Source organism: Sander vitreus, chromosome 13 (assembly GCF_031162955.1).
Source record: "Sander vitreus isolate 19-12246 chromosome 13, sanVit1, whole genome shotgun sequence".
NCBI classification, from domain to species: Eukaryota; Metazoa; Chordata; class Actinopteri; order Perciformes; family Percidae; genus Sander; species Sander vitreus.
In genome coordinates, this window is record NC_135867.1 from 16,590,067 (window position 1) to 16,617,825 (window position 27,759).

General features: G+C 40.0%; 1 protein-coding gene across 1 annotated transcript in view; it reads right to left on the reverse strand.

The window, feature by feature from the left end:
* The window catches only part of nrxn2a (neurexin 2a), a 129,497-nt gene that overhangs the window by 65,225 nt on the left and 36,513 nt on the right, over positions 1-27,759 (reverse strand). Inside the window, exons 4-11 of the mRNA XM_078266310.1 lie at positions 23,315-23,616; positions 16,256-16,417; positions 10,099-10,528; positions 9,042-9,425; positions 8,111-8,314; positions 5,503-5,529; positions 849-968; positions 372-753 (exon numbers count right to left, since the gene is read on the reverse strand). Of these exons, the coding sequence (XP_078122436.1) occupies positions 372-753; positions 849-968; positions 5,503-5,529; positions 8,111-8,314; positions 9,042-9,425; positions 10,099-10,528; positions 16,256-16,417; positions 23,315-23,616 (2,011 nt within the window). The remainder of the gene's footprint in view (positions 1-371; positions 754-848; positions 969-5,502; positions 5,530-8,110; positions 8,315-9,041; positions 9,426-10,098; positions 10,529-16,255; positions 16,418-23,314; positions 23,617-27,759) is intronic.

The window sequence follows — 27,759 nt, forward strand, 5'->3', positions numbered from 1 at the left end:
TGCCTCTGCAAAATAGCCTCGGGAAGGAACTTGTTTTGGTGGAACATGTAGGTTCAAAAGTTGTTTTAGTCGTGCAACAGGAAACTCAGATTGGACGGATAGTCTAGCTAGCTGTCTGGATTTACCCTGCAGAGATCTGAGGAGCAGTTAACCATAGTCCTCATAAATCCACCGGAGTTTAAAATTCCAACACAAAGAAAGCAGAAGGTAACGGACATCTGGCCGAAAAGAAGGACATACGGCAAAATTTCCAACGGCAACGGAACAATCCCGGAAGTGGATTTGTTCCTGTCCCAAATAGCCCCTTCTATCTTTCCTCAGCACAAGCCTCTATGTAGATTACAGCTCAGTCCAAAAACTGCAGCACTTACCCTTTGACCAGCTCCACCACGATGAAGTCACTACCATCTCCAGAGTTGAAAAGTATCAGGCCATCAGGACTGGTGGTCTTGAACTGAAAGAAAAGGTGCATGGAGGCGTAGGCCTGCAAGGTGGAGAAGGCCAAGTAGCTGGCTTGCGCTAGAAAAGTTACAGGATTGGCCACAATGTGCCTCATGCCGAATCGAGCATTCAGCTCGCAGTAAGAGATGTCTCCGTTCTTGCACTGGTCCAGATAGAGCATTCCGTTGAAGGAGAGAGCTTGCAGATGGCCAATGAAGTTGGAAGGCATCACAGAGATGAAACGCCGCTCTGTCATGACCCCTGTCTCAATGTTACTGAATTCCAGGCGGGTATGGGCGCCCTTCATGTGGCCTAAGGAATAAAAACACGCAGTTTAGATTTCAAATGCCTTTCAATATCTTCACTCTTTTAAGCAAGAATAAAGCTCTTGTATTCCTACTATATACCTTCCACTGTCACATTGTCCACAGAGAGCTGCAAATTCTTCCCACGCCGCAACACCTTCACTGTGTGCCACTCATTGTCATTCAGTTTCTCGCCTACCAGGAGTACCTCTGGTCCCTTGCCTAAGAGGAGGAAATCGTCAAGTGACAATCATACCACCAGCTCAGTATACACCCAATCCACATGAAGCTCTCTCTACTTAGGGTGCATGCATTCATTAAATGGCAGAACCACTCACACACATGCAGCCGTCAACATTCACCTGCAACCAATACTTTGCACTCACTCGATACACAGCGGAAGAGGGAGGGAATGACACAAAGAAACTGCAGTAGTAGCTCTTATTCTGCAGGTTGAATGGTCGACATGTGTACAATTATTTCTGTACTGAAAGCATGATGCATGCTTTTTATTTATAGGGTGATTCGATTGATGTCTACTGGGTAGGTATCTAATTTCTGCACTATCCCTTGCCTTTTTTCGCTCGTTTCAAAATAGGTCACAGTGCAGAAGCTTGCAACTGCAGCACCGTCATCCCGAATCAGTGCCTATGCAACAGGCCGACACGGCAGTTCAAAGGAGTTCTGACATCGCTTGGGAAACTAATTGGCCATGCCTAAGCTGACTGTGCCTTTAGGGGTTTGTCTGTCTAATTGAGCTCAGGGTAGGAGAATTACAGGGGACAGGCAGAGGGCAATAAATGGAAAACATCAACTGGTTTCTGAACACTGCACTGTTTCATCCTGAGGGAAATAAAAATGGTGACTGGAGACTTTGTCCAGGGCTGCATATCAAGTGTCTTTCCAGCACACCGCATGATACCACCATCCACCTGCTGTATATCGACTTCACAAACCAGACGGATCAATTGCATCAAATCCTGCTCCCTCTTTATTTGACTGATTTACTTGGATAATGAAAAACAAACCACTCGCTGGAGTCATGTCCAACACAAAATAGAAATGTTTATCTTGTAAATCTCCACCATGAAAACAGAGGTACTGACAAGATTTGCTGTAATGAAAAAGAGATAGTGGGGAATATTTATCTTATCTGTGCTTCTCAGAGAGGAGCTTTCCTGCTATCTAATGTCAGTGCCTGAAGTTTGTTCACAGGTCTGGGCGAGTACTAATGTTCTATGTGAAAAGGTTGCATAAAGCCTTTGTGGCTCCAGAGGGAGCTATGCAAAGTCTGATAAATTGCCTCAAGTGATGTCACTTGAGTCAGTGTCGATTGGTTGCCGAGGACGAACGGAGAAAAGAACATCTGGGGGTGTGGAATTATAAAGAAGTGACCAGATCTCTGTAGCCCGCTCCTCGTGTCCGCTTGAGGCTACATTTACAGCTGCTAGCATAACATACCTCAAATCCGACCAAAGTGTCGGCTGTTGAGTTGCATTGTGCGTCATGTAGTTTCCAGGTTTTGACAAGGAAGGAAAATGTGCATAATCAAAAAGAGGATATCTATGTATGTGTTGTATCAATGCTAAATTGACGTAGCACAAAACACTTACTATCCTTTGTACAACTAATCGTATTATTTGTTGTCGTAGTATTTGATTTGAAAGTGGGGTCATAAAGAATGTTGAATGTCTCATGTAAATAAAAACAAAGCACACATAGTAAAACTGAATGTGCAGCCTGTGTTTCATATAAGTGATAGTGATCTATCTCAAACACTGCAGAGGGTAGTAAAATGATGGAATATAATATGTATTCACACGGACATCTGACTGTAAATCCTTTGAAATGCGGGCTCCTTTCAAAGTGCCTTCGCTTCACAAGCTCAGCTTCCAGAGGCTCGAGAGCAAGCTGCACATGTAAAGGGTCTATTTTGTCCAGTTTGATCCTCAGTTAAAATTTTATTTGATTAATATTCTCAAAGAAGGATAACTTCAAAGGCATGGAGCAGATATACAGGTTAGCATTATGAGCGATCCAAGACTTTGAATGCAGGATGTGCGTGTTAATCAAAGCATGTTATGTTAATTCTGTAATTTTGTAGGACAAATGCCTCATTTCAAAAGCGTGTTGTGTAACATTATTCTCCATATTCCAGAGAATTAATCAAGAGCATTGCGGCAACATTGGTTCTTATAACTATTACCCTCCCACTGACAGCTTCCAAGCAGCTGCTGCAGATGGGGTGTCTCTTTGATTCCTTCAGAAATAAGCTACACTGGCAAGCTCTCTCACCTAAGAAATCTGAATTAAGATGTAAGACAATCTTTAAAGGTAGTTGAAAGCAGGATATTTAAAATTCACAATGAATCTAACAGTAATTCTTCAGTAACAGTAATTCTTCCCAATTCTTCACTAAATGATGATCATTTAAATCATGTAGGCAGATTATCCTGCAATTTAAAATTTGGCTCCATTTTCAACCATAAAATCCATTAACAAGCCATCCATCATCACATCTGCAGTATTAAGATCGTCAGAGGTCACTGGTGTAGCATATATACAGCATAATAGATCAGGGAGATGATTATTTTTGCACACAAAGAGATGCTCATACGGTACATATTTTCTGTGGACCGTGCATGATGGTACAATGCCATCTGCTGGCAGAGAGGGCACTTTCTTGGGCAGATATCTAAGTCAATTAAGGATTTACAGCTTGTTTTAATATGCCATGTTCAACATATTCTCTTGGGTTTTACACAATTATTTATCTGCATATTTTACTTTCAGTTGAGTGTAATGAATCCTGCAGGTGGGTCATTGGGACTGGTTTACAGAGACAGTGCACACCTCACTCCTGTCTGACCATTCACACACCCATGAATGCACACACACTACTCACCTCGATCAGAGAAAAACAATGTAATCCATTCTATATAGTTGACTGTTGCTCAGGATCACATATGTGTTGTAAATCTGTTGTAACAGTAACGGTGTCCCCCTTTGCTTTATAGCCAGTAAATTAGCATACTAGATCAATAGATCAGCATGAGACAAAATTACAGCAAAGGCTGCAGGTTATTGAGTTTTCTATTGTACATGCTTAAATGTTAAAATATGTTTGAGAGTACATAAACAGTTGTTGCAATGGGCTCCTTTCATCTCAGGTGAGCATAAATACAATATAATAACTTTTATTCAGGCTGCAAATCATTGAGAAATTGAACATTAACAGTTAAACGTTTTATTTCAGAGAATCCAGGAATTATTCATATATGAGGGGTGGAAACAAGCTTTCAGCCGGCACTCGATTATAGTGATAACTTTTATAAGCATTCATAAGCCTCCTCTGTAATGGATGATCTATATCAGAGAGCCATTCACCTCTCCACTGCCAATAGCTTTTATCTCTTTCTCCCACTGCTGTAGTCTGAACCAAAACTTAAATTGCCTGTCTCTCACTATCAGGTGTGAGCAACAATCTAAATCATAAATTCAAACATCACCAAACAACCCTAGAGTACCACTGCATTACACAGAGTATAAAATACTAAAAAAAAAACAATTCTGTTGATACAGAGCAAGATCTGCCTTTGGCATGTATCTGCCTTTTAATTAATGGAATTATTTGCACTTATTTAAATACCCCATGACTCATGAAAATGTATTTGATGATTTGCTGTCATGTTCTCAGTAATTTTTTAAAAAGTAATTTCTCATGTTGAAGGATTTTAGACATTTTATACAGTACATTTATCCAGCTTGGTTATCATGCATTTATACGTAGCACATATGGTCCAGGATGCCTCTTACAATTAAAATCTTTGTGGTATCACAAAGTAAAATAGCAAGTGTCTTTTGATGTATGACTGAGTAGTTAGACTCAGACACTTACTGTATTCAAATTCTGCCATAAAAAACTGACATCTGTTGATTTAATTTAGATAAAGAATATATGTTCCACTACATGTACTCTTCTCAAATGGGAAGTCCGCAACAAACTGTCCTCTCTCGAACATGTCTCAAAATTTAGGCAAAAACATTTTTCATGTTTCATATTAAATCTATTGATCAGATATCAGGCTAACCTTTAAATCAATCTCAGCTCTGCCACTGCAGTGTGATTATGTAGTAATAACATCTAATTTTCCCCCTTTAAATTGAGACTGAGTGCTGCTTTTCTCACTGCAAATAATTGTTGATTGTACTTGAACTGTGCCCAATCAGCTATGTGAGCAAATTAGTCACAAGCAAATCAATGGCAGACTCAATGGCAGCACAACAGCAGGCTACTTCATGTCAAATCTAGCTACATTACAAGACTATTACCAGTAGTGTGGTGCAGGGTATACGCAGGTATACGGGTTATACCCACCTCTTTTTCCAGCCAAAAAGCCATGGAATATATAGGAGAGTATACCCACTTCCTCCTCCATAACTTACCCATCTACTTATTAGTACACCCACCTTATTAACAACCACTACACCAGTGATTATTAAGAAAATGTGTTGTTTAAATTGTAACTACAAAAGTGGATTGCATGAGTGTAGAGAAAAATGATCTAATTATATTTAACCAGCAGAGTGAAGTCTTCTGTTCTTATCTTTGTAATGATGCTTTTGAGTAGCATAACGGCAACAATAAATAAGGGGAATTGTGTTTCATAAGGGAATAGAGCAAGAGGCATATGATTACACCACAGTGCATGTTCTCTAAATCATGGTACAGTAAATAATCATAGGAGACACTTACTGAGATTACAGTCTATCCTGATACAATCTGGTGAGAGAGAGAGTGAGATGGTGAGATTAAAAGAAAAAAGAACAGCACAAAAGAGGAGAATATTTCACATCCTTCAAGGTACATTCTGCAGACAGTTCAGTGCTTTTCAGAGCCCACCATCCGGGGACAGCCTCGAGAGTCTAAACCGCCACTTTCCTCCCTGTAGTGTACATAACATCAGAAAAAGGACCAGTGAGTGAAAGGAAAAGCTCAGCATGTGTCTGGCACTGCTGGAAGTACAATAGACCAGATCAAAGTTGGGATCAATAACAGTTTTATTGACCGTAAAAGTGGGCGTGCACCAGTAACCTATTATTTTTAGTGTCGTTATTGGCTTGGATGCGGCTGCTTAAATTCAGGCGTCTACAAAGGAATTTGACTGTTTCAGATACCGCGACTGATAGTTTTACTGATGGGTGCTTTGGAGTAATACAGCAGACATGCTCCGCTCCGAGGAAAATTGTTCAAAACAGATAACAAAAATGGAACAGGTGAACAAGATTTCAACACGTGAAACCAAATAAAGCATCTTAAAGCTTATCACCCAAAGGAGCATAATGAATTTACTTCAAAGAACGGGTGAGAGTGGCTACTGAACAGTACCTAAATTAGAGCAATTACTGGGATTATGAAGAATTTGCATTAATGTAGTTTCCTGTTATATCTAATCACCTCAGTTTTTTTTTTTTTTTTTTTTTTTTAGATGTAAAGCCTCTTATATTATTTCTGTTTAGGACAATCTACATGCATTCATAAGTGATGCAGACACTAATGGGATTGATTTATTTCACTGAATACTATTGAGAAGGTCATGAATCTGTATTTTAATGTCTTGTACCAATGCACCTCTACTCAAAAGCCCAAACCTTGATCCGTCTTCACTCTTGAACTCAAAGTGCTGTTAACTGAAATGATCCAGTATCCATGGCACTATTTGTTCCAAGTTAAATACAGAGGAAAAGGGCGATTTGCACAACCTGCAGCCACAATGAACCTTACACCGTGAAAATAATGACACCAGCACAATTGTGATGCTTTGCTAACATTTTCTCAGGTCTACAATAGCTAATGCCTTCTAAATCCATCTGCAATATTCACGTTCAGCCTCAAAATGGATTCATCCACTCATAATTTGCATGTTCTGAATAATTAAACCAATTCATCCAACTGTACATGAATATATTGGTGTAAGTCATGTGGCTGCTGAGGAGTGCTCTCAAGCTGTCAACCACCACAGAGCAGTGGATACAGACAGCCAGAGACCAGAGTGACTTTCTACTGCAGGTGTGTATGCGTGTGTGAGTGTGTGTCCATCACTGGCACCCTCTGTTCAGCGAAGCGACTCTAAACTGGACAGGCCAGTAAATGTGAGGGGAGGGAACTACTACGATGGTCACATCTACGGTGTGAGCAATCTAAGTGGTAATATCTCAGCGTAATGACGGGTCTGGTCTCTGACTGCCTTCTCCTTGAACTGCAGACAAGCCATTGAAGGGCTGAAAGAGCCGAGACGGTCAGATGGGACCTGACCCCTGGATGAACTGAGAAGAGACAGAAGGAGGGAGTGAGGAAGAGACAAAGAGCGAGATAGAGAGAGAGAGAGAGAGAGAGAGAGAGAGAGAAAGGCAAAATATACATACACACCTATAGTTGCTTAAAAAGGCATTAAACCCCTTGAGTTTTTTCATAGCTTTTTATATTAAAAAATGACTTCTTCAACATGTTTTTTTTTAATTTAGATATAGCATTCTTTATATGTTTCACATCTGTTGTTCAGTTTTCTACTATATTATATTTTGATACAATATGGTGATAATTCTCTTACTGTACAAAAAAATATATTTTGGGGTGTCCTGGTAGCCAAGTAGTTAATAACTGTGGTGTATAGTTAAGACCAATAGGCTTCTATATAAACACAATGTCCATAGTAAACAGATTGAACCTGATGCACTAATTGCTTGTTCTGTTGTTCCAAAGCTTATCTTGCACTGCCACATACTGTACAGCAGATCCTTATGTTTGGTATGCTAGTAACAAAGAGGATAATCCCCAAGGAATGGAAGGCTACCAGCACTTCTTGTTTCTCCAGATGGTTTAGGGAGTCTCAGAGATACATCTTGAGAGGCTTCAAAGCAACACACATGGTTTTCATGAAAAGTTTGAGAGTACCTGGGGCCCAATTATTAGACACCTTAACTCTCCTGTTAGTTAGCTAAGGTCCCTACTGCATGACACCCAGTCTGGTATCCTTAGCCATATGCTTTTTTTATGATATAGGCTGACACATCATTGTATTTATCTTTGGCTAGTCTAGCTTTTTTCTTTCTTTTTTTTATTCTGTTTTTGAATGTGGGTTGAGTTTGTAAGTTTGTATATATATAACTACACTGAATAAATCTGACACAACCACCACATATTTCTTGATGTGCTTATCTTTTTAAGCAACTGTAGTTATTGTGTATGAAGATGGATATGGGAGAGTCTGAGACAAAACTAATATCATGAGAACTCTAGCTAAGTGACACGCCCTAAAAGATCAACTGGTATTATCTGCTCGCATTTGCCGCAGCAGCATTACCCAGGTTCACAGTGAGTTTCACTCTGCCTCCGTCCAGCTCCAGACGCAGGGTGTCCGCTGACTGCTGAGAGGTGGTGGCCATCAGCAGGCCAAAGGCCCTCTGGGACATGAAGCGGAGGGACACATCCTCGGCTTCTGTGTGTAGTGTCCTTGGCAGCACCACCTTGAGATACATGCTGCCATCATAGCTCACCATGGTGGCCTCTATGGATTTCAGAAAGAGGAAGCGTTAGCAGACATTGAACCCCAGAGGAAATCACGACACTAAATTTGTGTGGCATTTATGGAATGAAGCCTGAATTTAAGCTTATCTGAGATACGGCATGATATAATTTTAGATTGCAGTTTTCATCAGTCGCACCAGATGGCAGAAAAAGCCTGGAGCATGCGAAGACAGCGGTGAGATTACAGCAGCAGAAATCAAATTTCTGAAGGATTTATACCCATCACAGTGCAATACAAGGGGGATTTTCATATATCTCTCATGCTATTAGCTGCCAATAGATCTGTGTAATTTGGCCTCTCTGTGGCAAAAACCATCTGCATGTTAAATGAGTGATTCAGGCCGAATCACTCTGCAGAGCCAGCACTGCATTTCTAATGAACCACCCATAGCACTGGCAACCTCATGATAATGACAATTCATTAATAAATCACTATACTGTAGGAAACTAATTTACTATGCATTAAATAAAAAATAAATATCATACTGCAATTGTAAATTTAATTATTATTGTTTGGCAGGCTAGAGCATTAAGGCTAGATGAATACATTTTCTTTGTATCTACATTTTTTTTCCATCTGTGCAGGCACATTCCAGCCACTACACAACTAAGTTCATAAATAAAATACTGGTTTTAAAAGCTTTGCAGCAGCATTTTAAAATTACTTATCCTTCCCATCCACTACCATCCGTTTCAGAAACTCTTACCCTTCTCACAGCTGGGACCTAGGTAGCCGGTACCGTTGCAGTCACAAATGTGGCGGTTCCAGCCTTCTCTGCAGTGTCCACCGTTGGCACATGTGTCTCTTGCACACCTGACATGAGTCTCTCTGGTGCAGAAACTGCTGACACCTGTGGCGCTCTGAACCTCTGCCAGCCTCCACAGGTTACGGCTCTGTCCGTCAATGAAAAGGTCCCTCACACAGCCCACGTAGCCAAGGCTGAGGGAGGCGCTCCATACCTCAGGGGGGAGCATGAGTGCTTGGCGATCCTCAGGTAAACCTCCAAGATACATATCCCCGTCTAGGTCAAGGATTTCACTGCCTTCATTAGCAGAAAAGGGGATGCTCTGGCTGTTCACCGAGATGAAGCCTGTAGGGCGGGCAGTGAGTCAATTTGTACTTACACAATGTTTTTGTTGAAAATGAAGACAGGTGTGTGTGTGGGTTATGCTACATGAGAAGTGAGAACAAACTGTGAGGTTGAGGAAGTGGGCTTTAGTCTCTGCTTGTTTTTAAAGAGTGTGGATTAAGAAACTGTACTGCCACTCCTTGGGAGTTTTTTTTTGTGAGCAAAAGCAGGAGCTAAAACTAAAACTTGCTCTAGAAAAGTGAAGATGGACATATTACCCTGCTTGAAAAGGAAAGGATATGTATTTATAGAAATGTGTAGTAAGAAATAGAAGGAACTAAGTGTATTTTGGCTTCTACTAATAAGGCAGACATTTGGATTGTACTAATACGGCTCAATTTGAGGTGGGTGACTGTATAATTGGCCACTTGTGAAATAGGTTAACACAGATGTCTAAATGTCATACATGGATTATAGCAACTGAAAATATCATTGCAATTAAAACCTAATATGCATGCAAGTGTCACTGCAGTGAATAAAAAGCAAGAGTGTGCCGATTTGACTGGATCCATGCTGGCATATGGCGGTTTCACAGCTTGGAACCTTTTCTGCTCCACAGCTAAAACTGGAGAAACACAGTAACAGAAGCAGACAGAAGGCTTCCCCTGCCTTCACAAATACACAATTTTCTTACCGTTGCGCCCGCTCCTCTGGAAGTCCACATGGCACCACTCGCCATCATCAAGCCTCTTGTTACTGGCTTTCATTTTGATGCTGCCAGAGCCCATATCCATGACCAGGTAGAGAAATCCATCTAGCAGCTCCATGGCGAAGAAGTCAGCCCTGGGCTTCCTGTCGGGCTGTACGCCCTGCAGACTGCCATGGCTGAACAGCAGCAGGCCGATGGGCTCTGTGGTGCGGAAGTCAAAAGATATGGCGCCTGTCTTCTTTGTGTTCCACCTGGGCAATGTCAAGTAGGCAGACGGTGTGTCAAAAGTGACCGGCTCCAGGGCTTCCACATCCTCGCAGCTGAATATCAGGTCACCATGGATACTGATCTTTGGGTCTCGCTGTTCAGCCAGTCGTGACAGCTCCAGTCTAAACTCATTATTCTTGTAGACCACCTAATAAGTGAGGGAGATGTTGTGATGAGATGAAAGCTGGAGAGAGCAATAAATTCAGTGCAAAGGTTGAATATTACTCATCAATACATATTCAATATATACAATATGACACAGCAGCATTCACAAGGACATGCAGCAGAAAACACAGTGAATCATCCTTGAACTCAGATAGAAAATATCCTGATAATCATATCCAGAGTTACGTCCAATAAACTGGCACCTTTAATTAAACGAATGCAGAGGCAGTTAATGCATTAATTAATTAACCAAAAATGACACGACACACATCGCATTGTCTCTTTGAGATTGTTCCTGACTCGTGCTGTGTGTCCATGTAGCGATTGATGATGAAGATGATGAATAATTTTATTTCAGTTAACATACATTGAGAGTGCATGTAGAACTGTACGCATTATATTTTACAGGTACTCAAACAAAAGCAAGAAGGCAGCAAGAGCTAAATGCTTTTGACACTGGAAATGCATTTAGATTTAGATGCAAATGCAAAAATTTACATTTTAGACATTTAGCTGAGTCACTAAGGAACGTACAATGGGTCTGACTGTTGAATAATCATTACATTCGGAGAGGAGGAATCGCAGACATAGCACCTATGCAATGACAAACAATTATGTGTTTATACTAAGTAAACTGAAAGAGCTGTGGGTGGAAGAGAGGTGGACTTGATCCTTCACAACGACAACACACAATTCTTTATTTAAATAGGCAAATTTAGTAAATGTAAGCGGGCATAAGCTTGAGTATTAATTTTTACTGCCGAGCTCATGATGTAGATACCTGTAAACTGTGGTAACAAATCTGATTAAACACTCTGGCTGCAGTGAATATACAACAGACCTCCCTCTGTCTTTGAGGATTGTATGGCTATTGATTTGAAAATATAGATAAATCACAGGAAACGGAGAGATATACAAAATGCTTTTTTTTAAGTATTCACTTATACTACAATATACCCTGATTATACTGAAGCACACTTCAATAGAATGCATGTGTGGGCTTCTCTGTAAGGTTATTGTATAATTTTCTACTTTCATTCTGGGTTCATCAATATGCACAGCAGGGGACAGCAATCCTTGTCTCATTCTGTATCAGTTGTAAGTCACCCCAAGCCCACTGTTATCTTCCACTCTGCGTCTGCCTGAGGTGACACACCACACTGCGTAGAGGACTAACAGCAGAGCTGAGAGGCAATTTGAGCCAATATCACACTTCACACTGCTTCAGTGTGACTAATTAAGCAGTGAAATCAGATGGTGAAACTGACCATCGAGAAATGAGTGTAACAGACTATTTTTAAATAAACACAGTCAATCAAGACACCGCGCATTGGCAGATATATACGGCCATTGATTACAACAAGCAACACCACATCTAACAAAAACGAAAAAATGGCTACAAAAAAAGCACTTTGTGACCTCTGCACAGCTATTACACAAGCCAAAGGACAATACAGGGAGTGGAATCCCATTTCACTAATTCAGACGCCTATTGTATGTGACAAGGATTACAGAGTATCCCGAAAGACAAGAATAAAGCTCCTCTAGTGTTGATTGACAAAGCCCTCATGTCTTTTATGCTCAAACGGTGAAGAATAACAATAATCTGCAGTGCCCTGCTACACCCTGTAACGCCCTGCAGTGCCCTGCTACACCATGAACTACTACAACTATTATTGTGACTATTATTGCCACTGTTCATCACACCCTCAACCGGCATCGTCAGACACTGCCTACCAAGACCCTGGGTCTGTCTGAGCTTTCTCCCTAAAAGGAAGTTTTTCCTCGCCACTGTCGCAATAAATGCTTGCTCTTGGGGGAATTACTAGAATTGTTGGGTCTTTGTAAATTATAGAGTGTGGTCTAGACCTACTCTATCTGTAAAGTGTCTTGAGATAACTCTTGTTATGATTTGATAATATAAATAAAATTGAATTGAAATGCTTAACAACAGTCTGAGAATGAAGACCTTCTCTGCTGCTAAAAAACATGTGAGCAAAGCATTAAATTAGAGGGACCTAATGATGCAGTGTGGGACATCCTGTGGGCACACATTCTACAGACCGATAAGATGCGGACTTCAAAGACAAATTCATCTCTCCCCTACAGTTGTTGTATTCGTAACATTCGTCTGAAAGTGGCCATTATTTTTCTTGTACCTGATGAACCTGATGGCTTCTCCCCCACCCATCAGCACTCACATCTTATCATGCCACGTCTTGGGAGATTAGTCAAATCCCAAACTCTCTACTTTTAGTTAAGACAGATATCCCCCTAAATAGATGCACTGCTTATACAATAAATATTCTATTCACACCCCCCCCCCCCCCCCCCGCATGGATTAAGATAAATATGTGTGTTGGAATTCTTTCCATTCACCGCAGAGCTTTGTTCCTCTACTTCATTGCCAAACTCAGAGCTCTGGCTTAGACTGACCCGTCTCTGAACCTGCCTCCTGGATCCACAGGCAGAGCTGATCCTATTTGATCAGCTCTGCCTCTGCTACTGCTCACCTTCATTACTGGGACTTTTCAGGTTTGTCATCCTATCCTCATGACTCTTTATCCCGTCATACTCTCCCTATGCATGCCTACAAGACATCTGTGTGACTACGCACAGCAGTAGTAGGTCTAAACACCACCACCAGTCGCAGCTGCAACACCCACAGAGCGGGGGTTGCAGCATTGGCAGCATGCTGGGACAATAACCTGTCCATAAATAACATCTAAATTTCATTTCAATATATTCACATTGCAGAGTAGACACTCTATTTAAAAATCATTTAGTTAACGCTTGAGTGCTTTAAAATGTTGATGTCATGTACTCACTATTAATACTACAACCAGTGTAGGAAATTAAAAGAATGTTTGGGGGGCAACTTTCCCCCACTGTCAGGGCATTTAAAACAATTTAGGGGCACTACTAAATATAATTAGTGCGTAAAGTTGCTGTTTTTTTAAATGTGAAATGGGCCCAGATTAACATGCATATAGTAATCACCACCTTGTGCCAACATGAGTAAATAAAAAGAATATTGTTACTATTACAGTGTAACAGTGCTGTTATTGGCTATAAGGATATTAGGAGTTACAAGGAAAGAATTACATATCTGTATACTGTGTGGACTACAAGATTCAAAATGAAATGACGCTGTGCTTTGGCACTGCAGTGCTTTGAGCAAAATGCAAACATCAGCATGCTAACATGCTCACAATGGCAATGATAACATGCTGATAGATAGGTAGGCTGAACAGGTAGTATTTGCCATGTTCACGATTTCAGCTTAGCATGCTAAAATTTGTCATTAGCACAAAAACCAAAGTACATCTGAGGCTGATGGAAAAGTATTTGGCATGCATACCAAAGTATTGATCATAAAGAAATTTTGACCCGATTATGGCGCTAGATGAAAAGTCAGGGGATAACTAAAGCCATTAGGAATTTATCCTCTAGCGACCTTGATTAACTGTTAAGCGAAAACCTGAATGTGAACCTCATGGTGGTGTGAGAGGAAACATTGGGGGATCAAAGTCTGTATGATTTTTTTTATTTTTATTTTTTATTTAACCTTTATTTAACCAGGTAGGCCGTTGAGAACAGGTTCTCATTTGCAATGGCAACCTGGCCAAGACAAGCAGAGGTGTGCAAGACAACAAATAGTTTCACATTCAATGCAGTACAAGAACACAGAATACAATATGCTACATAAAGTGCAGAATAAGTGGGGAATTACAAATGCCGGCACGTAGTGAGGTGCAAGTAAGTCGATATGACTTGCAATATACATGAACAGAGAGTCTATATCACTGCTGAGATGGTGTAAAGAGTTGATGGTGTAAAGAGTCAGTAAACAGTTAGTCTAGTGGTCTAGTTATTGAGGTAGATCAGTTATAACACAATGTATATGAATAGACAGTCTAGATAAATGCTGAGGTGTAGTGAAGAGTCAATCTACAGTTAGTGCAAGTTGCGGTCTATTAAGTGATATAGATCAGTAATAACACAGTAAGCAGTAATCAATCTATATAAATGCTGAATGTAGAGAAGAGACAATATACAATTAGTGCAAATGGTGGTCTAGGTAGTGATGTATATCAGTAATAATACAATATGCAAGAATAGACAGTCTGTATGAATGCTGAGATGTAGTAAAGAGTTAGTGTACAATTAGTGCAAAGTGTGGTCTAGGTGGTGATGAAAATCAGTGACAACACAGTATACAAGAATAGACAGATTATATGAATGCTGAAATGTAGTAAAGAGTCAAAATGATTCATCCTTTGGCGAACCGCAAATGTCTAAATTTCATGGCAATCCATTTATTGGTGGCAAGATATTTCAGTCTGGACCAAAGTGATGGAACAAACGACATTCATCCCTAGAGCTCCAGTGTAGCTAAAACTCATAGATGTAAAGCATTTGTCAATAACTTCTCCATTTTAGTGTCATGACTGACCTTTGAAACACACATTACTTGTTGTGGACACAAGTACATCTGTATGAAGGTTTCAGGTCTCCACCATTAACACATTATGTGACTACACAAACTAGATGCTTAGTAGTTAGGACTTGGCAAGTGAAAGTGCTTTTTCAAATGGGTTCCAAGAAGAAAATCTGAAACTGAAAAATAAATCTTTTCACGTTAGTTCTAGCAGAGCATTGAAGCCAAGCACAACCTCTCCAACAATGTTCAAATAAGTCATGAATCTACTTTTAAGAAGACTATTTGACAGATTTTATAATCTGTAAAACTCTCACACATACTCTAAAGAAGCTGCTGCTTGTTATACTTTGCTCCAATTGCTGCTGCTGTTGCTAGCTTAGTCAGACAATTTCTAGTCTATTTGCCTTGTGCATTTTGTGTATCCTCTAAGTGATGTGTCTGTTCTGTCCTTGGTGCATTGTACTCCCCACTGAATCCCATGCAGCTGGATTGAATGGGGATCAAGAGCAGGGCCTAATAACGGTTTATAAGCATTTATGGAATAAATGGTCTTATATCCTTTGACGTAAGTGTCTCTGCCAGAAGAAAACTCATTTGTTTGAGCTCGATATTGACTCCACCAAGAAAATATATATACGACCTGCCACTCTGACGCTTATGCTACTTTCCACTTCACTATTTTAATTCAAACTACTGCCTGTTTTAGTCATGTCTCCTCCTAATCCGTCCTTGGTAATGGAAAGCATTTCTCTCAGTTTTAAGGCACAAAGCATGTCATTCAATTTTCATGAGATTGCTCACTTCATTAAACATTTGGAAGCCCAGGCTTAAATTCTGCATTTATCCATTATTCATTACTTTTTCTATAATAATTCTGATGCTGAGTACATGATCGTAGCTTGCTTGCTAAAGATAATCAATGTGACAGGTACAGGCCATTGTTAAAAATCTGGAAAAAGTGATGAAAAGTTCAGACTGGTATTTCAGGAATGAACATGAGAAGATGCATCTGTTTCTTATGTATATTAGTGCTACGTTCTCAAAGCAATTCCCGCAGGAATCTATAAATGCATATGCTCTGCACAGCGCATATGCAGCTGAATGTTTCTCCTTCAAACACCCTACAACAGGAGAATCGATACGAATGTGAGTGGTGATTTTCTATACGCAGAACATGCTCTGCTTATAGGAAGGGGTAGTGCTATCTAAGGAGGGTAGGATAGTGTTTCCAGTCCTCTGCTGGGACCGAGGTCAAGCTGTACTCACATCTTTTAGACAGCCCAGGAAGTTGTTGCCGACCGGGGAGCCTGGTAGGTCGGCTGTGTTTAGGCTGCCTCCTATGTAGAAGAGATCATCAGAGCCCAGCATGGTGTAGTCCTCCTGAGTGTAGCCGGTGGTGGTGAGAATCCCATCCACCAAGATCGTCACCTACAGGAGCCATTGCGGGAGGACGATATAAGTGAAAATAAATTGCAAGACATAAAGAGATTTTAAGTCAGACAGAAAGAAATGTCCTAATTATTTCATGCCTCATTTCTTGATTCTAGTTGAGCTTGCCTTAATGTTAGCTCTTGAAGGCAATTACAAGATCAGCTTTGCAGGGTTGACTAATCTCAGCTGATCCCTGTTTCTGATATATTAGCAGGATTGCAGTGGAGACAATATAACAACATAAATATTATTTCTACTGATATTTTGGCTCCAAATCAATATGAATGATACATTGTACTCAATTAATTTGAAATTAAAGATATCAAGATGGCAAGCTATGTTGCTTGTGTATTGGCAGCAACAAAACGAGATTATTCCCATATCAGTCTTATCAGTACACAGAGACAAAGGAAATTAATGACTGAATAGGGCTATACAGTAGAAGAAGATATGATATGCTTGTTGCCATGACAATAAGCCTACAGTTGACACGTATTCCTACACAAATGTAACAGCTCCCACTTTGGGGTAATAGGTGAAAACAATAATGATTTCATTGTGATGAAAAGAAAATTACATTTTCAGGAAAATCTACAGCGAAAAGCTAAATAATAAATTGTACTCACTCTAATAAGATGTCATACATAAAATCTTTTGTCAAAATCAGGCCAGTAAATTTCGAAAAATATCAAAGAGCAATTCATATGTCAGAGAGAGGAAACTGCTCTCTCAGAAAAAATTAACAGCCCCTGCACCTTCACTACACACTTTAGTTGTCTTATATTGTACACATTTAATGATCATTTTTCATTTTTATTTTGATTGGGAAATTCCATGGAGAAAATTTAGCATTTAAGCAATTGTGATATAACATGTTGTGGAAAGAATTGGCATTACACATAATAATGGGATGATTTCTATTAAAAGAGAAGGATGATAAAGGTGAAGGAGGCACTGAGCTACATATCTGGATAAAAAATACACCACCCCAAGATCCAATTGACCTTGACTTAGGTAGATAAAGTGGTGCGGCCTCATTCCCAACATACTGATGATAATCACCCTGCCAGGTGTCAGTAAACATACACAAAACAAATCATTACAAATCTGGGATCTGTGATAAAGCGGTCCGATTTTTAAAAGTCCTTATATTGTATCTCAGGAACTTAACTTTGTGAAAACTGTGGTGGTTATTCTGTCAAATCACTGGTATGTTGAAAGCAAGAGGATCAGAGACAAAAGAATGACTTGACATGGTATGTTCAGGTGTCAGGTCAAAAAAACAAGGTCCTGCCTTACCATTCACTGGTACTGGCAGGAATTGATTTCTATCTTGTGGTAAAGCCCTCAGTATCTTTGGCTTGAACAGTGGACAATGGCAGGGCTTGACGTGGGTTGATGAAATTGCACATCAAGAAAACAAAAGTGCTTTCATGCCTGGAAAGAAGAGATGTGCATCTCCGGTCTGAGGCCGATGCAATAGGCATGTTGACGCATTGCCAACTACCTGATACATTAAATATACTGTAGAAGAAAATGTTTTATCCTTATATTGTCTTTCCTGTTGCTTTGTGAAACAGACGTGTATTGAGCCTATGTTAATCTACTCAGACAGACTTGTGAGTTGCGTGTCTTCTGAGAGACTTGACCAGCCCACACCTTACTTCTTGTTTCCTGTACCTCAATATACAATTCTGGCCCGAAAACTCACTCTGGACAAAGAGAATTCTACAGCTTCTTTTGAACTTCTATCTCCACTGCACAGTGAAGAACCAGCCACATAATTGGACTTGAAAGTTTTTTTTCTTCCACAATACATATGCAGCAACTACAGATGCCATACAATTCATCCCCTATTGCGATGCAGTATGGTCCGACCCGATTTGATTCAACACAATGCGATTCAACGCGATACGATGTGATTTGACGCAATGCAAAAGAATGATGTTATGCAGTTCAATATGAGATTGATTTTATTTCCTAACCAAATCATAAATGAAATTATAGCTGCTTTGTAGCAATGGTCGGGGCCGAGCATTTTGAGGAGGAAAAGAAAAAGTTGTCATTTAAGTTGTTTCTTTCTTAAAAAAAACCACTTGGACCTGTAACAACTCCTTTGTAGTGTTCTCTGTCAGTCTCCAGTTTACAGTACACTACACTTTTATAACACTTTACACAATTAACAGTTTAAGATGCTCAGGATTAACAATGCCAATGAAACATATAGTGCAATGAGCTATAACTGTCTGCCAGCAGATGGATGTGCTTAAAGCTATTTCAGAAGGTAGGCTAACTCAGCAGTGAGCAGAAAGCAGTTTCTTTATGAACAATAAAAAATAAAAATAACCTTTTTCAAACAGGTCTCTCATAACTGCTTACGAATGTAATTTTTTAAAACTATTATTGGCAGTCACAGGGTGCAGTAAACAAACACCACTGTCATAATCAAAACAGTCCAGTCATGACAGTAAAAATAGCTCAGCTGTGTTGAGAAATGTTGAAACAGAATGTCAATAGAGTAGAGTAGTACTAGCCAATCACAGCACAGTGGGCAGGACTAGGCAGAACACTGTTGTGACACTCCTCAGCAGTTGGCACGCATACGACATAACCGCACGCTCGCTAACGTCATAGAGAGGAGGAATCAATCTTAATATCAAATTATTGGTCACATTTCTAAACAAAAGCATAGGACCTCTACTAATAATTCTAGATAAATAAATTGAATTTTACCAATGCAAAGATGTTAAAAATGATGCATGCCCAATTGTATCCAGTGTACACTTTTTTTTTTTTTTTAAATATCGGTGCACTTTTATGTAGGCGCACCGACGCGAATCGGTGAATCTTACCATCCATAGTGGAAACTGATTGATGCAGCTTTTTCATTTCACTCTACAACATCTACAAAAGCATAACCAGTTTCTAATAATGAGTAATACACCACATCCTGACACCCCAGATAGTTACTTTACTGGCATTTCAAAATCAGAGGTGATGGTAACTATTGAATTAAAAAAACATCATTAATAAGAAGCACACAGCAGGATAATATTCAGGTTCCAGTTCTGGCTGGAATTATTTGAGACTGACCTTTCATCCTAATTTCTCCCGGGTTTCTACTCAGCCGAGGTTACACAGAGCTCATTAAAAGGTAAACATATAGTCATGACTGTTAGTGGAGCTCAAAAGTAACAGTGAGAATTGAGTGCAATATTTAGGATAATATGTGTGCATGCTAGTGTATTGTGTGTGAGTGTGTACAGTAAAGGCCCATAAATAGGTGGTAAAAAAGCCTACAGAATGAGCAACAATCATTTTGCCCACAACAGTAAAAGACTAGAATTACCACCTTGCGGTTGTATGCCTCTGCCAACCAGTCAAGTTGCAATTTACATCCATATCTGTCCAGACTCGTATAATTTATGTAGTAATGACTTTGAAGGAATGTAATAAAAAAGGTATTACGTGTATTTTTAGAGAAATGAAAGTTATCACTATATTGACATGAATAATTTCCAGTAAGAGAAATGCTGTCTTCACTTAGAGAGCTACATCACATGATGCAACAACAATCACATGAGGTTTAATACCAGCAAAACCACATCTTCAACCTGGCAGCACAGAAGATATAACAACACCACAGTTTCGAGATTATTGTCACCAATTCAGTATCCGACCAAATGTGAAATATGGTCACAATCTCCCCGTCTGTTCCTGAGTTACGGCATTGAATAATGGCCAGAAAAGTCTTTTTGCAGAACGTTATGATGTCACAGTGAAGTTGACCTTAGGTCTTTTGGATATAAAATGTCATCATTTTATCATTATATACTATTCAACATTTGTGTGATATTTTGTCATGATTGCAGTATGATTTTTTGTAAAAAACTGTCAAAAACGTGTTTTGTGATGTCACAGTGTCCTGGACATTTGACTTCCAACTTCTAATCAGTTCATCCTTGTTTCAAATTTAAAGAAATGCCCTCAAGACCTTTCTGACATATTGCGTTTACGAGAATGGGACACACAGATGTATGGGAAACCCAAAAACATAATGCCTTCGGCCAAGGCTGTCGCCGGTGCGGAGGCATAAAAAGACAGATGGGGGCTGGATAGTAATAGGAGGAATTCTAGCCTGAAAAGCACCACGGGATCTAACATAATGTTTCCACCAGCACTCTCTTAGGAGTTACAGTTTCCCCTATCTACATGTCAGTGGGGTAACTTATCTAAAGGGAAAGCAATTTACACAGGGATCAAATGCATTTCTGAAAGCATAAGTGACGTTGTAAGCATTGGATTGCCGCTCTTCTAGAAGCCGGGGTAAGGAAATAGATGTGGAGGAGGATGCAACTTTATATGCAGCTTAATGTGACGGATTCAGACTATATTGGTGATGATGAGAGAGTTAGATACAAAATGAGTCCTACTTTAGCAAAGAAATCAAACATTTAAATGCATTGCGCATGGCAAAGCTCATTTTATAGAAACACATTTAGGTTAATTATGGTTCAGGTAAATTTACTAAGTGGTCACTTTATTTGGCACAAAATTGCTCGGGACTCCTTTTGCTTTCAGAAGACCAATTTCCTCAAGGTTTTAATATTGCGCTATAAATGACTCACAGGGATCTTGTTTGACTCAGTGGTGTGACTTGTCTCCTGTATATTTTTTAATATACTTCAAAAGCCACTTGCACATGATCCGCGGTAAAACCGCTCTGCCATTGTTTTCCTATGGGGAGAGTGGTGGAGACAATATGGAGGAAGCGCTACCCTTGGTCATGCACTGCTCTGAATCACCACCGAACACTGCGCTCAAAGTTAAAAAATATTTCAAATATGAGCTTGTTGCTGCTGACCTTTTTAAGGCGCAATCAAAGCCAGAAGCAATGATGATGTACACCTGCGCTTTAACTCTGTGCCTACAATATGCTCTGCACCCTTCCTCGCAATTTTATCTCTGATCATGTGTACGCGGCTTAAGGTAGGAATACATAGCACCTCAGCTAAAGAAGCTCTGCTTGATACAATTTGTGTGGCTTGCATTGTAGCCACTCCCCAGTATGTGCCTATTTGTGACTTTTTCTATAAGTGATAGTAGGGACCAAAATGTTGTTTGCTGTTTTCAGGGAAAAAGCTCTAAAAACCCACAGTACATTACCAACTCAGCACCAACAGGCAGACAGACACAGTTAGCAACTAGCTGGTGAACCCAAGGAGCGACCTACTGCTTCTCTCGATAATAAGTCCTCACATTAGCAAATCAGTAGTTCATAGAAACGTGCAAACATTCACATTTTCTTTTACTGATTTTCCTGAAATATTCAGTTAAAATGTGAGCTAGATTTGGATGGAAACCTGCCTATAGTGGAGCCAGCTATTTTTCTCAAGGGTTGGAGGAGAACAAAAACACAACCACGAGAGAGTGAATATTGGACTTGGACCAGAAACACAACTCCAAATGAATGATTATGTTGCTCTGTAACTGCTGGATGTGTAAAAAGCAACTGTTAACAAGTTCTCTATATCAGCTTAACAGACATGCCAATGTTGTGTTCACCAAAAATCTGTTATTGCAGGTTTAAATTTTTAAATATTTCTTTTGGCTTCTATAGGGGAACACATTGTTAAATCTTAAGTTAGCAAATAATTGTTTACACACCAGAAAAAGAGTAACATTAGCATTTGGAGTTGTGTTTAAATACATTACAAAACACAATCCGCAGACACCCGGATAGCTCAGTTGGTAGAGCGGGCGCCCCTATATAGAGGTTTTCTCCTCAACGCAGCGGGCCCAGGTTCGACTCCGACCTGCGGCCCTTTGCCATTGTCACTTCCCCCCTCTCTCTCCCCTTTCATGTCTTCAGCTGTCCTGTCAAAATAAAGGCCGAAAATGCCCAAAACAAATTCTAAAAAAAAAAAAAAAACACAATCTGCACATTACACATAAATTACAACCTTATTCAGTGTTAATATGAAAAAAAAACATTCATTAGTGGATCTTTAAGGTACTGTATGATGGAACTAATTGTAGAATGACTGCAGTGAAAGAAAAGAGCCAGCAGGGTAACATTTACTGTAATGTAACGCAGACACATCCTGGCAGTCTGTAAATTAGTTTGGGAATTCAGCACTGTGCATTGTCCAGTGGACAACGTTAATGAATATGAAACCATAGGGCCGAGCTGTACTTTGCTGCAGACCAGTACAGTAGGTACAGCTGTACAATATTGGACACATGCAATGACTGTTAATTAATTATATAAAAGCGCCGCTCTATTTTTCATGACCTCATGCAAAGTAGCATTTGCAGTTGTTAGGCAGTTTGTCAAAATCTGTACGAAAATTATTGTTTTGTAAAGTTAGAAAAAAACAACAGGCTGCAGAGATTTCAGCACTGTTGCAGGATACATGAATGTGATGGATATTGCTGTATGAGTTGATTCTTTCTTTCTTTCTTTCTTTCTTTCTTTCAATGAGGTAGAAAGACCTTTACAGCAGTCTTGTGGGTGCAGAAAAAAACAGAACTTGCCTGATTATAAAAGGACTCTGTGATTTCCGCCAAAACAATCTATTTCATGAGAAAGAGGGCAATGGCCTAATATGAGCTTGTGGTATCTATCAAAATGTGGAAGATGCGAGATAGGGAGTCCAGTGGAGCAGAAATATTACACATTCAAAAGAAGCCAACAATCTTTGTAAGTGTTTACACTGATAGAGGACTACCTATATTAGTAATTACTAATATTAGTACCTAAACCCTGCTTGCATGGAACTGGTATTACAGTACTTGGACCATTGATCTGATCCAAAAGTTAAAGATAATTATGTACTGACTTGTGACTTGCACAAGTAAGGTGCAAGTCACAGGCAGTGGATGTATACACACCTGGCGGAGGTTGCGTGTCACTCGAACATCATGCCAGACATTGTCGTTGAACTTCCCTTTGGCAGGTTCCACCAGGGCCTCAAAAGCACCAGAGCCCAGGTTGATGACCAGCCACAGAGCTCCGTTCCTCAGGGACAGGTTGACATAGTCGGCTGACCTCCCTGTGTGAAGCAGCAGGCCGTTCCTTTGCAGGGTACGGAAGGACAGCGTGATCTCATCCAAACTGCTCTGAATGGGAGTCTGGGACAGGTTGTAGCTGAAGAACTCATTGCCTTTGAAGGTGGCCACTGACTCCTCCTGCCCTAAGAGGGGAGGAGAAACATCTTAGATAATTGTTTCAGTCATCAGGCTTAAGTTTAATTTACCTACTGCAGTTCACTACTATAGTGACATGTCCAGATAGGTAAGGCTTCAGTGAGCAAAACGGGACTAAAATGAAAAAACATGCAGTACAGTATTATTCAACAAATATTTCACAATCACTATCTAACTTGAACAGACAATGTACGTATTTGTGGAGCTATTGACATATAGTACAAAATCACTGTACATTTTAAATGATTTTCTTATTGTCAACAAATCCCATGAAAAGACCAAAACCAACAATAAACTGATCCTACTGTCTGTGTAGCCAAAGCCTGATGTTGCATATTTCTCTGTGCTGCATACCTCGATACAAACACATGAGTGAGCCACAGTGTTACACTGGGTGACATTTTCCTTAAATGCCCGGCTTACCTTCGTCTCGGGTGGTAACCTTCCACAAGCCGGGCATATCAAACTGTTTATTCCCCTGCCTGGAGGTGATTATCCCATTTATTCTACTTACTTGACAACATAATAAAACAATTCAAATACTTTGATAATTATGCTTTCTCTTATTTGTATTGAATGCTTATTAAATGTATACTCTGTTTGAGTTCCTCTCCCTCAAAAAGTAGTCCCCTTTAGAACTACGGTGAATAACGTTAGCTCAGCTGTAGCTAATTAGTTTCTATAGCAACCACACAAGGTTCTTCGGTGCTGCAGGTGTCCGGGTCAGTTGTCACTGTCAGTCTATCCTTCTGGTGGCTCTTCCACTCGGTGAAAACCCTGATAGCAAAGGCAGCTGCCTTTTTCGTGTTTGATTCAAGGGCCCCGTCTTCAATTCATCTGTCAGATCTCGGAAACGGATACCCTGGGCCTTGTCTTTTTCTTTTGTCATTCCGTTGTCCTCGTCGCTCTTTAACCAGTCCTCAAATGTCTTCCCTACTCCAAATATATTAAAATTGACAATGAGTTTGTCCATTTTTAAAACACTGTAATGTTTAGAACTACGGCGAATAACGTTAGCTCAACTGTAGCTAACATTAATTAGTTTCTATAGCAACCACACAAGGCTGCATCTGATCACTAACGTTAGTTTAATAACGTACGTAGTTGCTACATTGTATCTCGCTTGTGAAACTATGTATCGATTGACCCTCTGATACAGTGGGGCAAAAAAGTATTTAGTCAGCCACCAATTGTGCAAGTTCTCCCACTTAAAAAGATGAGAGAGGCCTGTAATTTTCATCATAGGTACACTTCAACTATGAGAGCCAAAATGAGAAAACAAATCCAGAAAATCACATTGTAGGATTTTTAATGAATTTATTTGCAAATTCCTCGGGAAAATAAGTATTTGGTCACCTACAAACAAGCAAGATTTCTGGCTCTCACAGACCTGTAACTTCTTCTTTAAGAGGCTCCTCTGTCCTCCACTCGTTACCTGTATTATTGGCACCTGTTTGAACTTGTTATCAGTATAAAACACACCTGTCCACAACCTCAAACAGTCACACTCCAAACTCCACTATGGCCAAGACCAAAGAGCTGTCAAAGGACACCAGAAACAAAATTGTAGACCTGCACCAGGCTGGGAAGACTGAATCTGCAATAGGTAAGCAGCTTGGTGTGAAGAAATCAACTGTCAGAGCAATTATAAGAAAATGGAAGACATACAAGACCACTAATAATCTCCCTCGATTTGGGGTTCCACGCAAGATCTCACCCCATGGGGTCAAAATGATTACAAGAACGGTGAGCAAAAATCCCAGAACCACACGGGGGGACCTAGTGAATGACCTGCAGAGAGCTGGGACCAAAGTAACAAAGGCTACCATCAGTAACACACTACGCCGCCAGGGACTCAAATCCTGCAGTGCCAGACGTGTCCCCCTGCTTAAGACAGTACATGTCCAGGCCCGTCTGGAGTTTGCTAGAGAGCATTTGGATGATCCAGAAGAGGATTGGGAGAATGTCATATGGTCAGATGAAACCAAAATAGAACTTTTTGGTAAAAACTCAACTCGTCGTGTTTGGAGGGGAAAGAATGCTGAGTTGCATCCAAAGAACACCATACTTACTGTGAAGCATGGGGGTGGAAACATCATGCTTTGGGGCTGTTTTTCTGCAAAGGGACCAGGACGACTGAGCCGTGTAAAAGAAAGAATGAATGGGGCCATGTATCGTGAGATTTTGAGTGAAAACCTCCTTCCATCAGCAAGGGCATTGAAGATGAAACGTGGCTGGGTCTTTCAGCATGACAATGATCCCAAACACACCGCCCGGGCAACGAAGGAGTGGCTTCGTAAGAAGCATTTCAAGGTCCTGGAGTGGCCTAGCCAGTCTCCAGATCTCAACCCCATAGAAAATCTTTGGAGGGAGTTGAAAGTCCGTGTTGCCCAGCGACAGCCCCAAAACATCACTGCTCTAGAGTAGATCTGCATGGAGGAATGGGCCAAAATACCAGCAACAGTGTGTGAAAACCTTGTGAAGACTTACAGAAAACATTTGACCTCTGTCATTGCCAACAAAGGGTATATAACAAAGTATTGAGATGAACTTTTGTTATTGACCAAATACTTATTTTCCACCATAATTTGCAAATAAATTCATTAAAAATCCTACAATGTGATTTTCTGGATTTCTTTTTCTCATTTTGTCTCTCATAGTTGAAGTGTACCTATGATGAAAATTACAGGCCTCTCTCATCTTTTTAAGTGGGAGAACTTGCACAATTGGTGGCTGACTAAATACTTTTTTGCCCCACTGTAGATTTCCGACACATTTTAGAAACTTTTTTAAACAAGGTTTATTTTTACAATAGACCTCATGTTTGAATTTTCTGTGATAGAAAAAAAAATACAAGCGGCGTATTGATCTACTATTTGATGACGCTGTGGAATATTTTTGTGGAATATTTTTGTCTTCTTCATCATTTCTTGGAATTTCACTTAGCAACATTTCACAAGCTGCACTAAAGACCCTATCGATGTGCATGTGGTGTCAAACATCTTTACACATTATACAAAATCATTCATGGTATTACAGTTACCGGTAATTCACCAATGATGCGATAATGATTGCACCTGACAAGAAGATAATTACCAACATAAGATTATTGCCAACATAAGTTTAATTACGGTGGCCGACAGGAGCAAACGCCCTGCAACTTAAGAAAACGCACACAAATAGACAAAACACAAGCAAATTACCATAGAAATACCAAGAAACCATACTCGCAAGAAAACATGTGTACTATACAAATAATATGAATTTGGGAAATCAAAAAATTTCGGTGCAAGTTGTAAATCTTGAGACTGTGAAGTCATGCAACAATCTGAGTGGAGACAGCAGCAAACTCTTAAAAATAGAACTTGACACCACAATGGCAAAGTCATATAGCTTTGGCATCAAATAGTATTGATTAGTCTCAGCCCTGTTGTATACTGAATAGTAAAACTTCACTAAGGCCTTGCACACACTGAACACATTCTGACAACCACTTTTAATCTGAATCATATTGAAATCCACAGTAAACTTCACATTTGATTGCATTGAATGCCAGGGGTAATGTTAACTATTGTATAACACAGTTCTTGAACCGATGAATGGGCTGTTTGAAGCCAGTATAGACACCCCTTCCTTTGCTTGTTTGTAAGATACAGCCTCAAAACTATACTGAACAAGCGGTTTCAAGCTAGAAGGATAAACTGTCCCTGAAGCCTGTGTTTGGTTGTAAAGTAAATGTTGGCTTCTGAACTCTGGTTCCAATCTAAGCCAACAGGATCAGTGATCCTATTAGTCCCTATTGTTTGAGTAGTGTACTTAATAAACTACCGAGCAGACACCAACAAGCTATGGATGTTGAGCCAAATGTGAAGTTCAGCTTTTAACTGATGTTGTAGGTGAAATATAAACCTACTGTAAGTGCAGGAGGAGAGTCAGTGCAGTGAACATTGAAGGCAACTCTTAGTGGTTATGAAATAAGATTATGGGACACCAGAAGTATTGTGGCCTAATTTAGCAAAGTGCTTACTGTACATGTGCAGTTACTAACCCCACAGGCAAGCTACAATCTAATCTAATATCTTAGAAATGCTTTCTCATTCAGTCCATATAACAAGAGGTTTTGCATCATA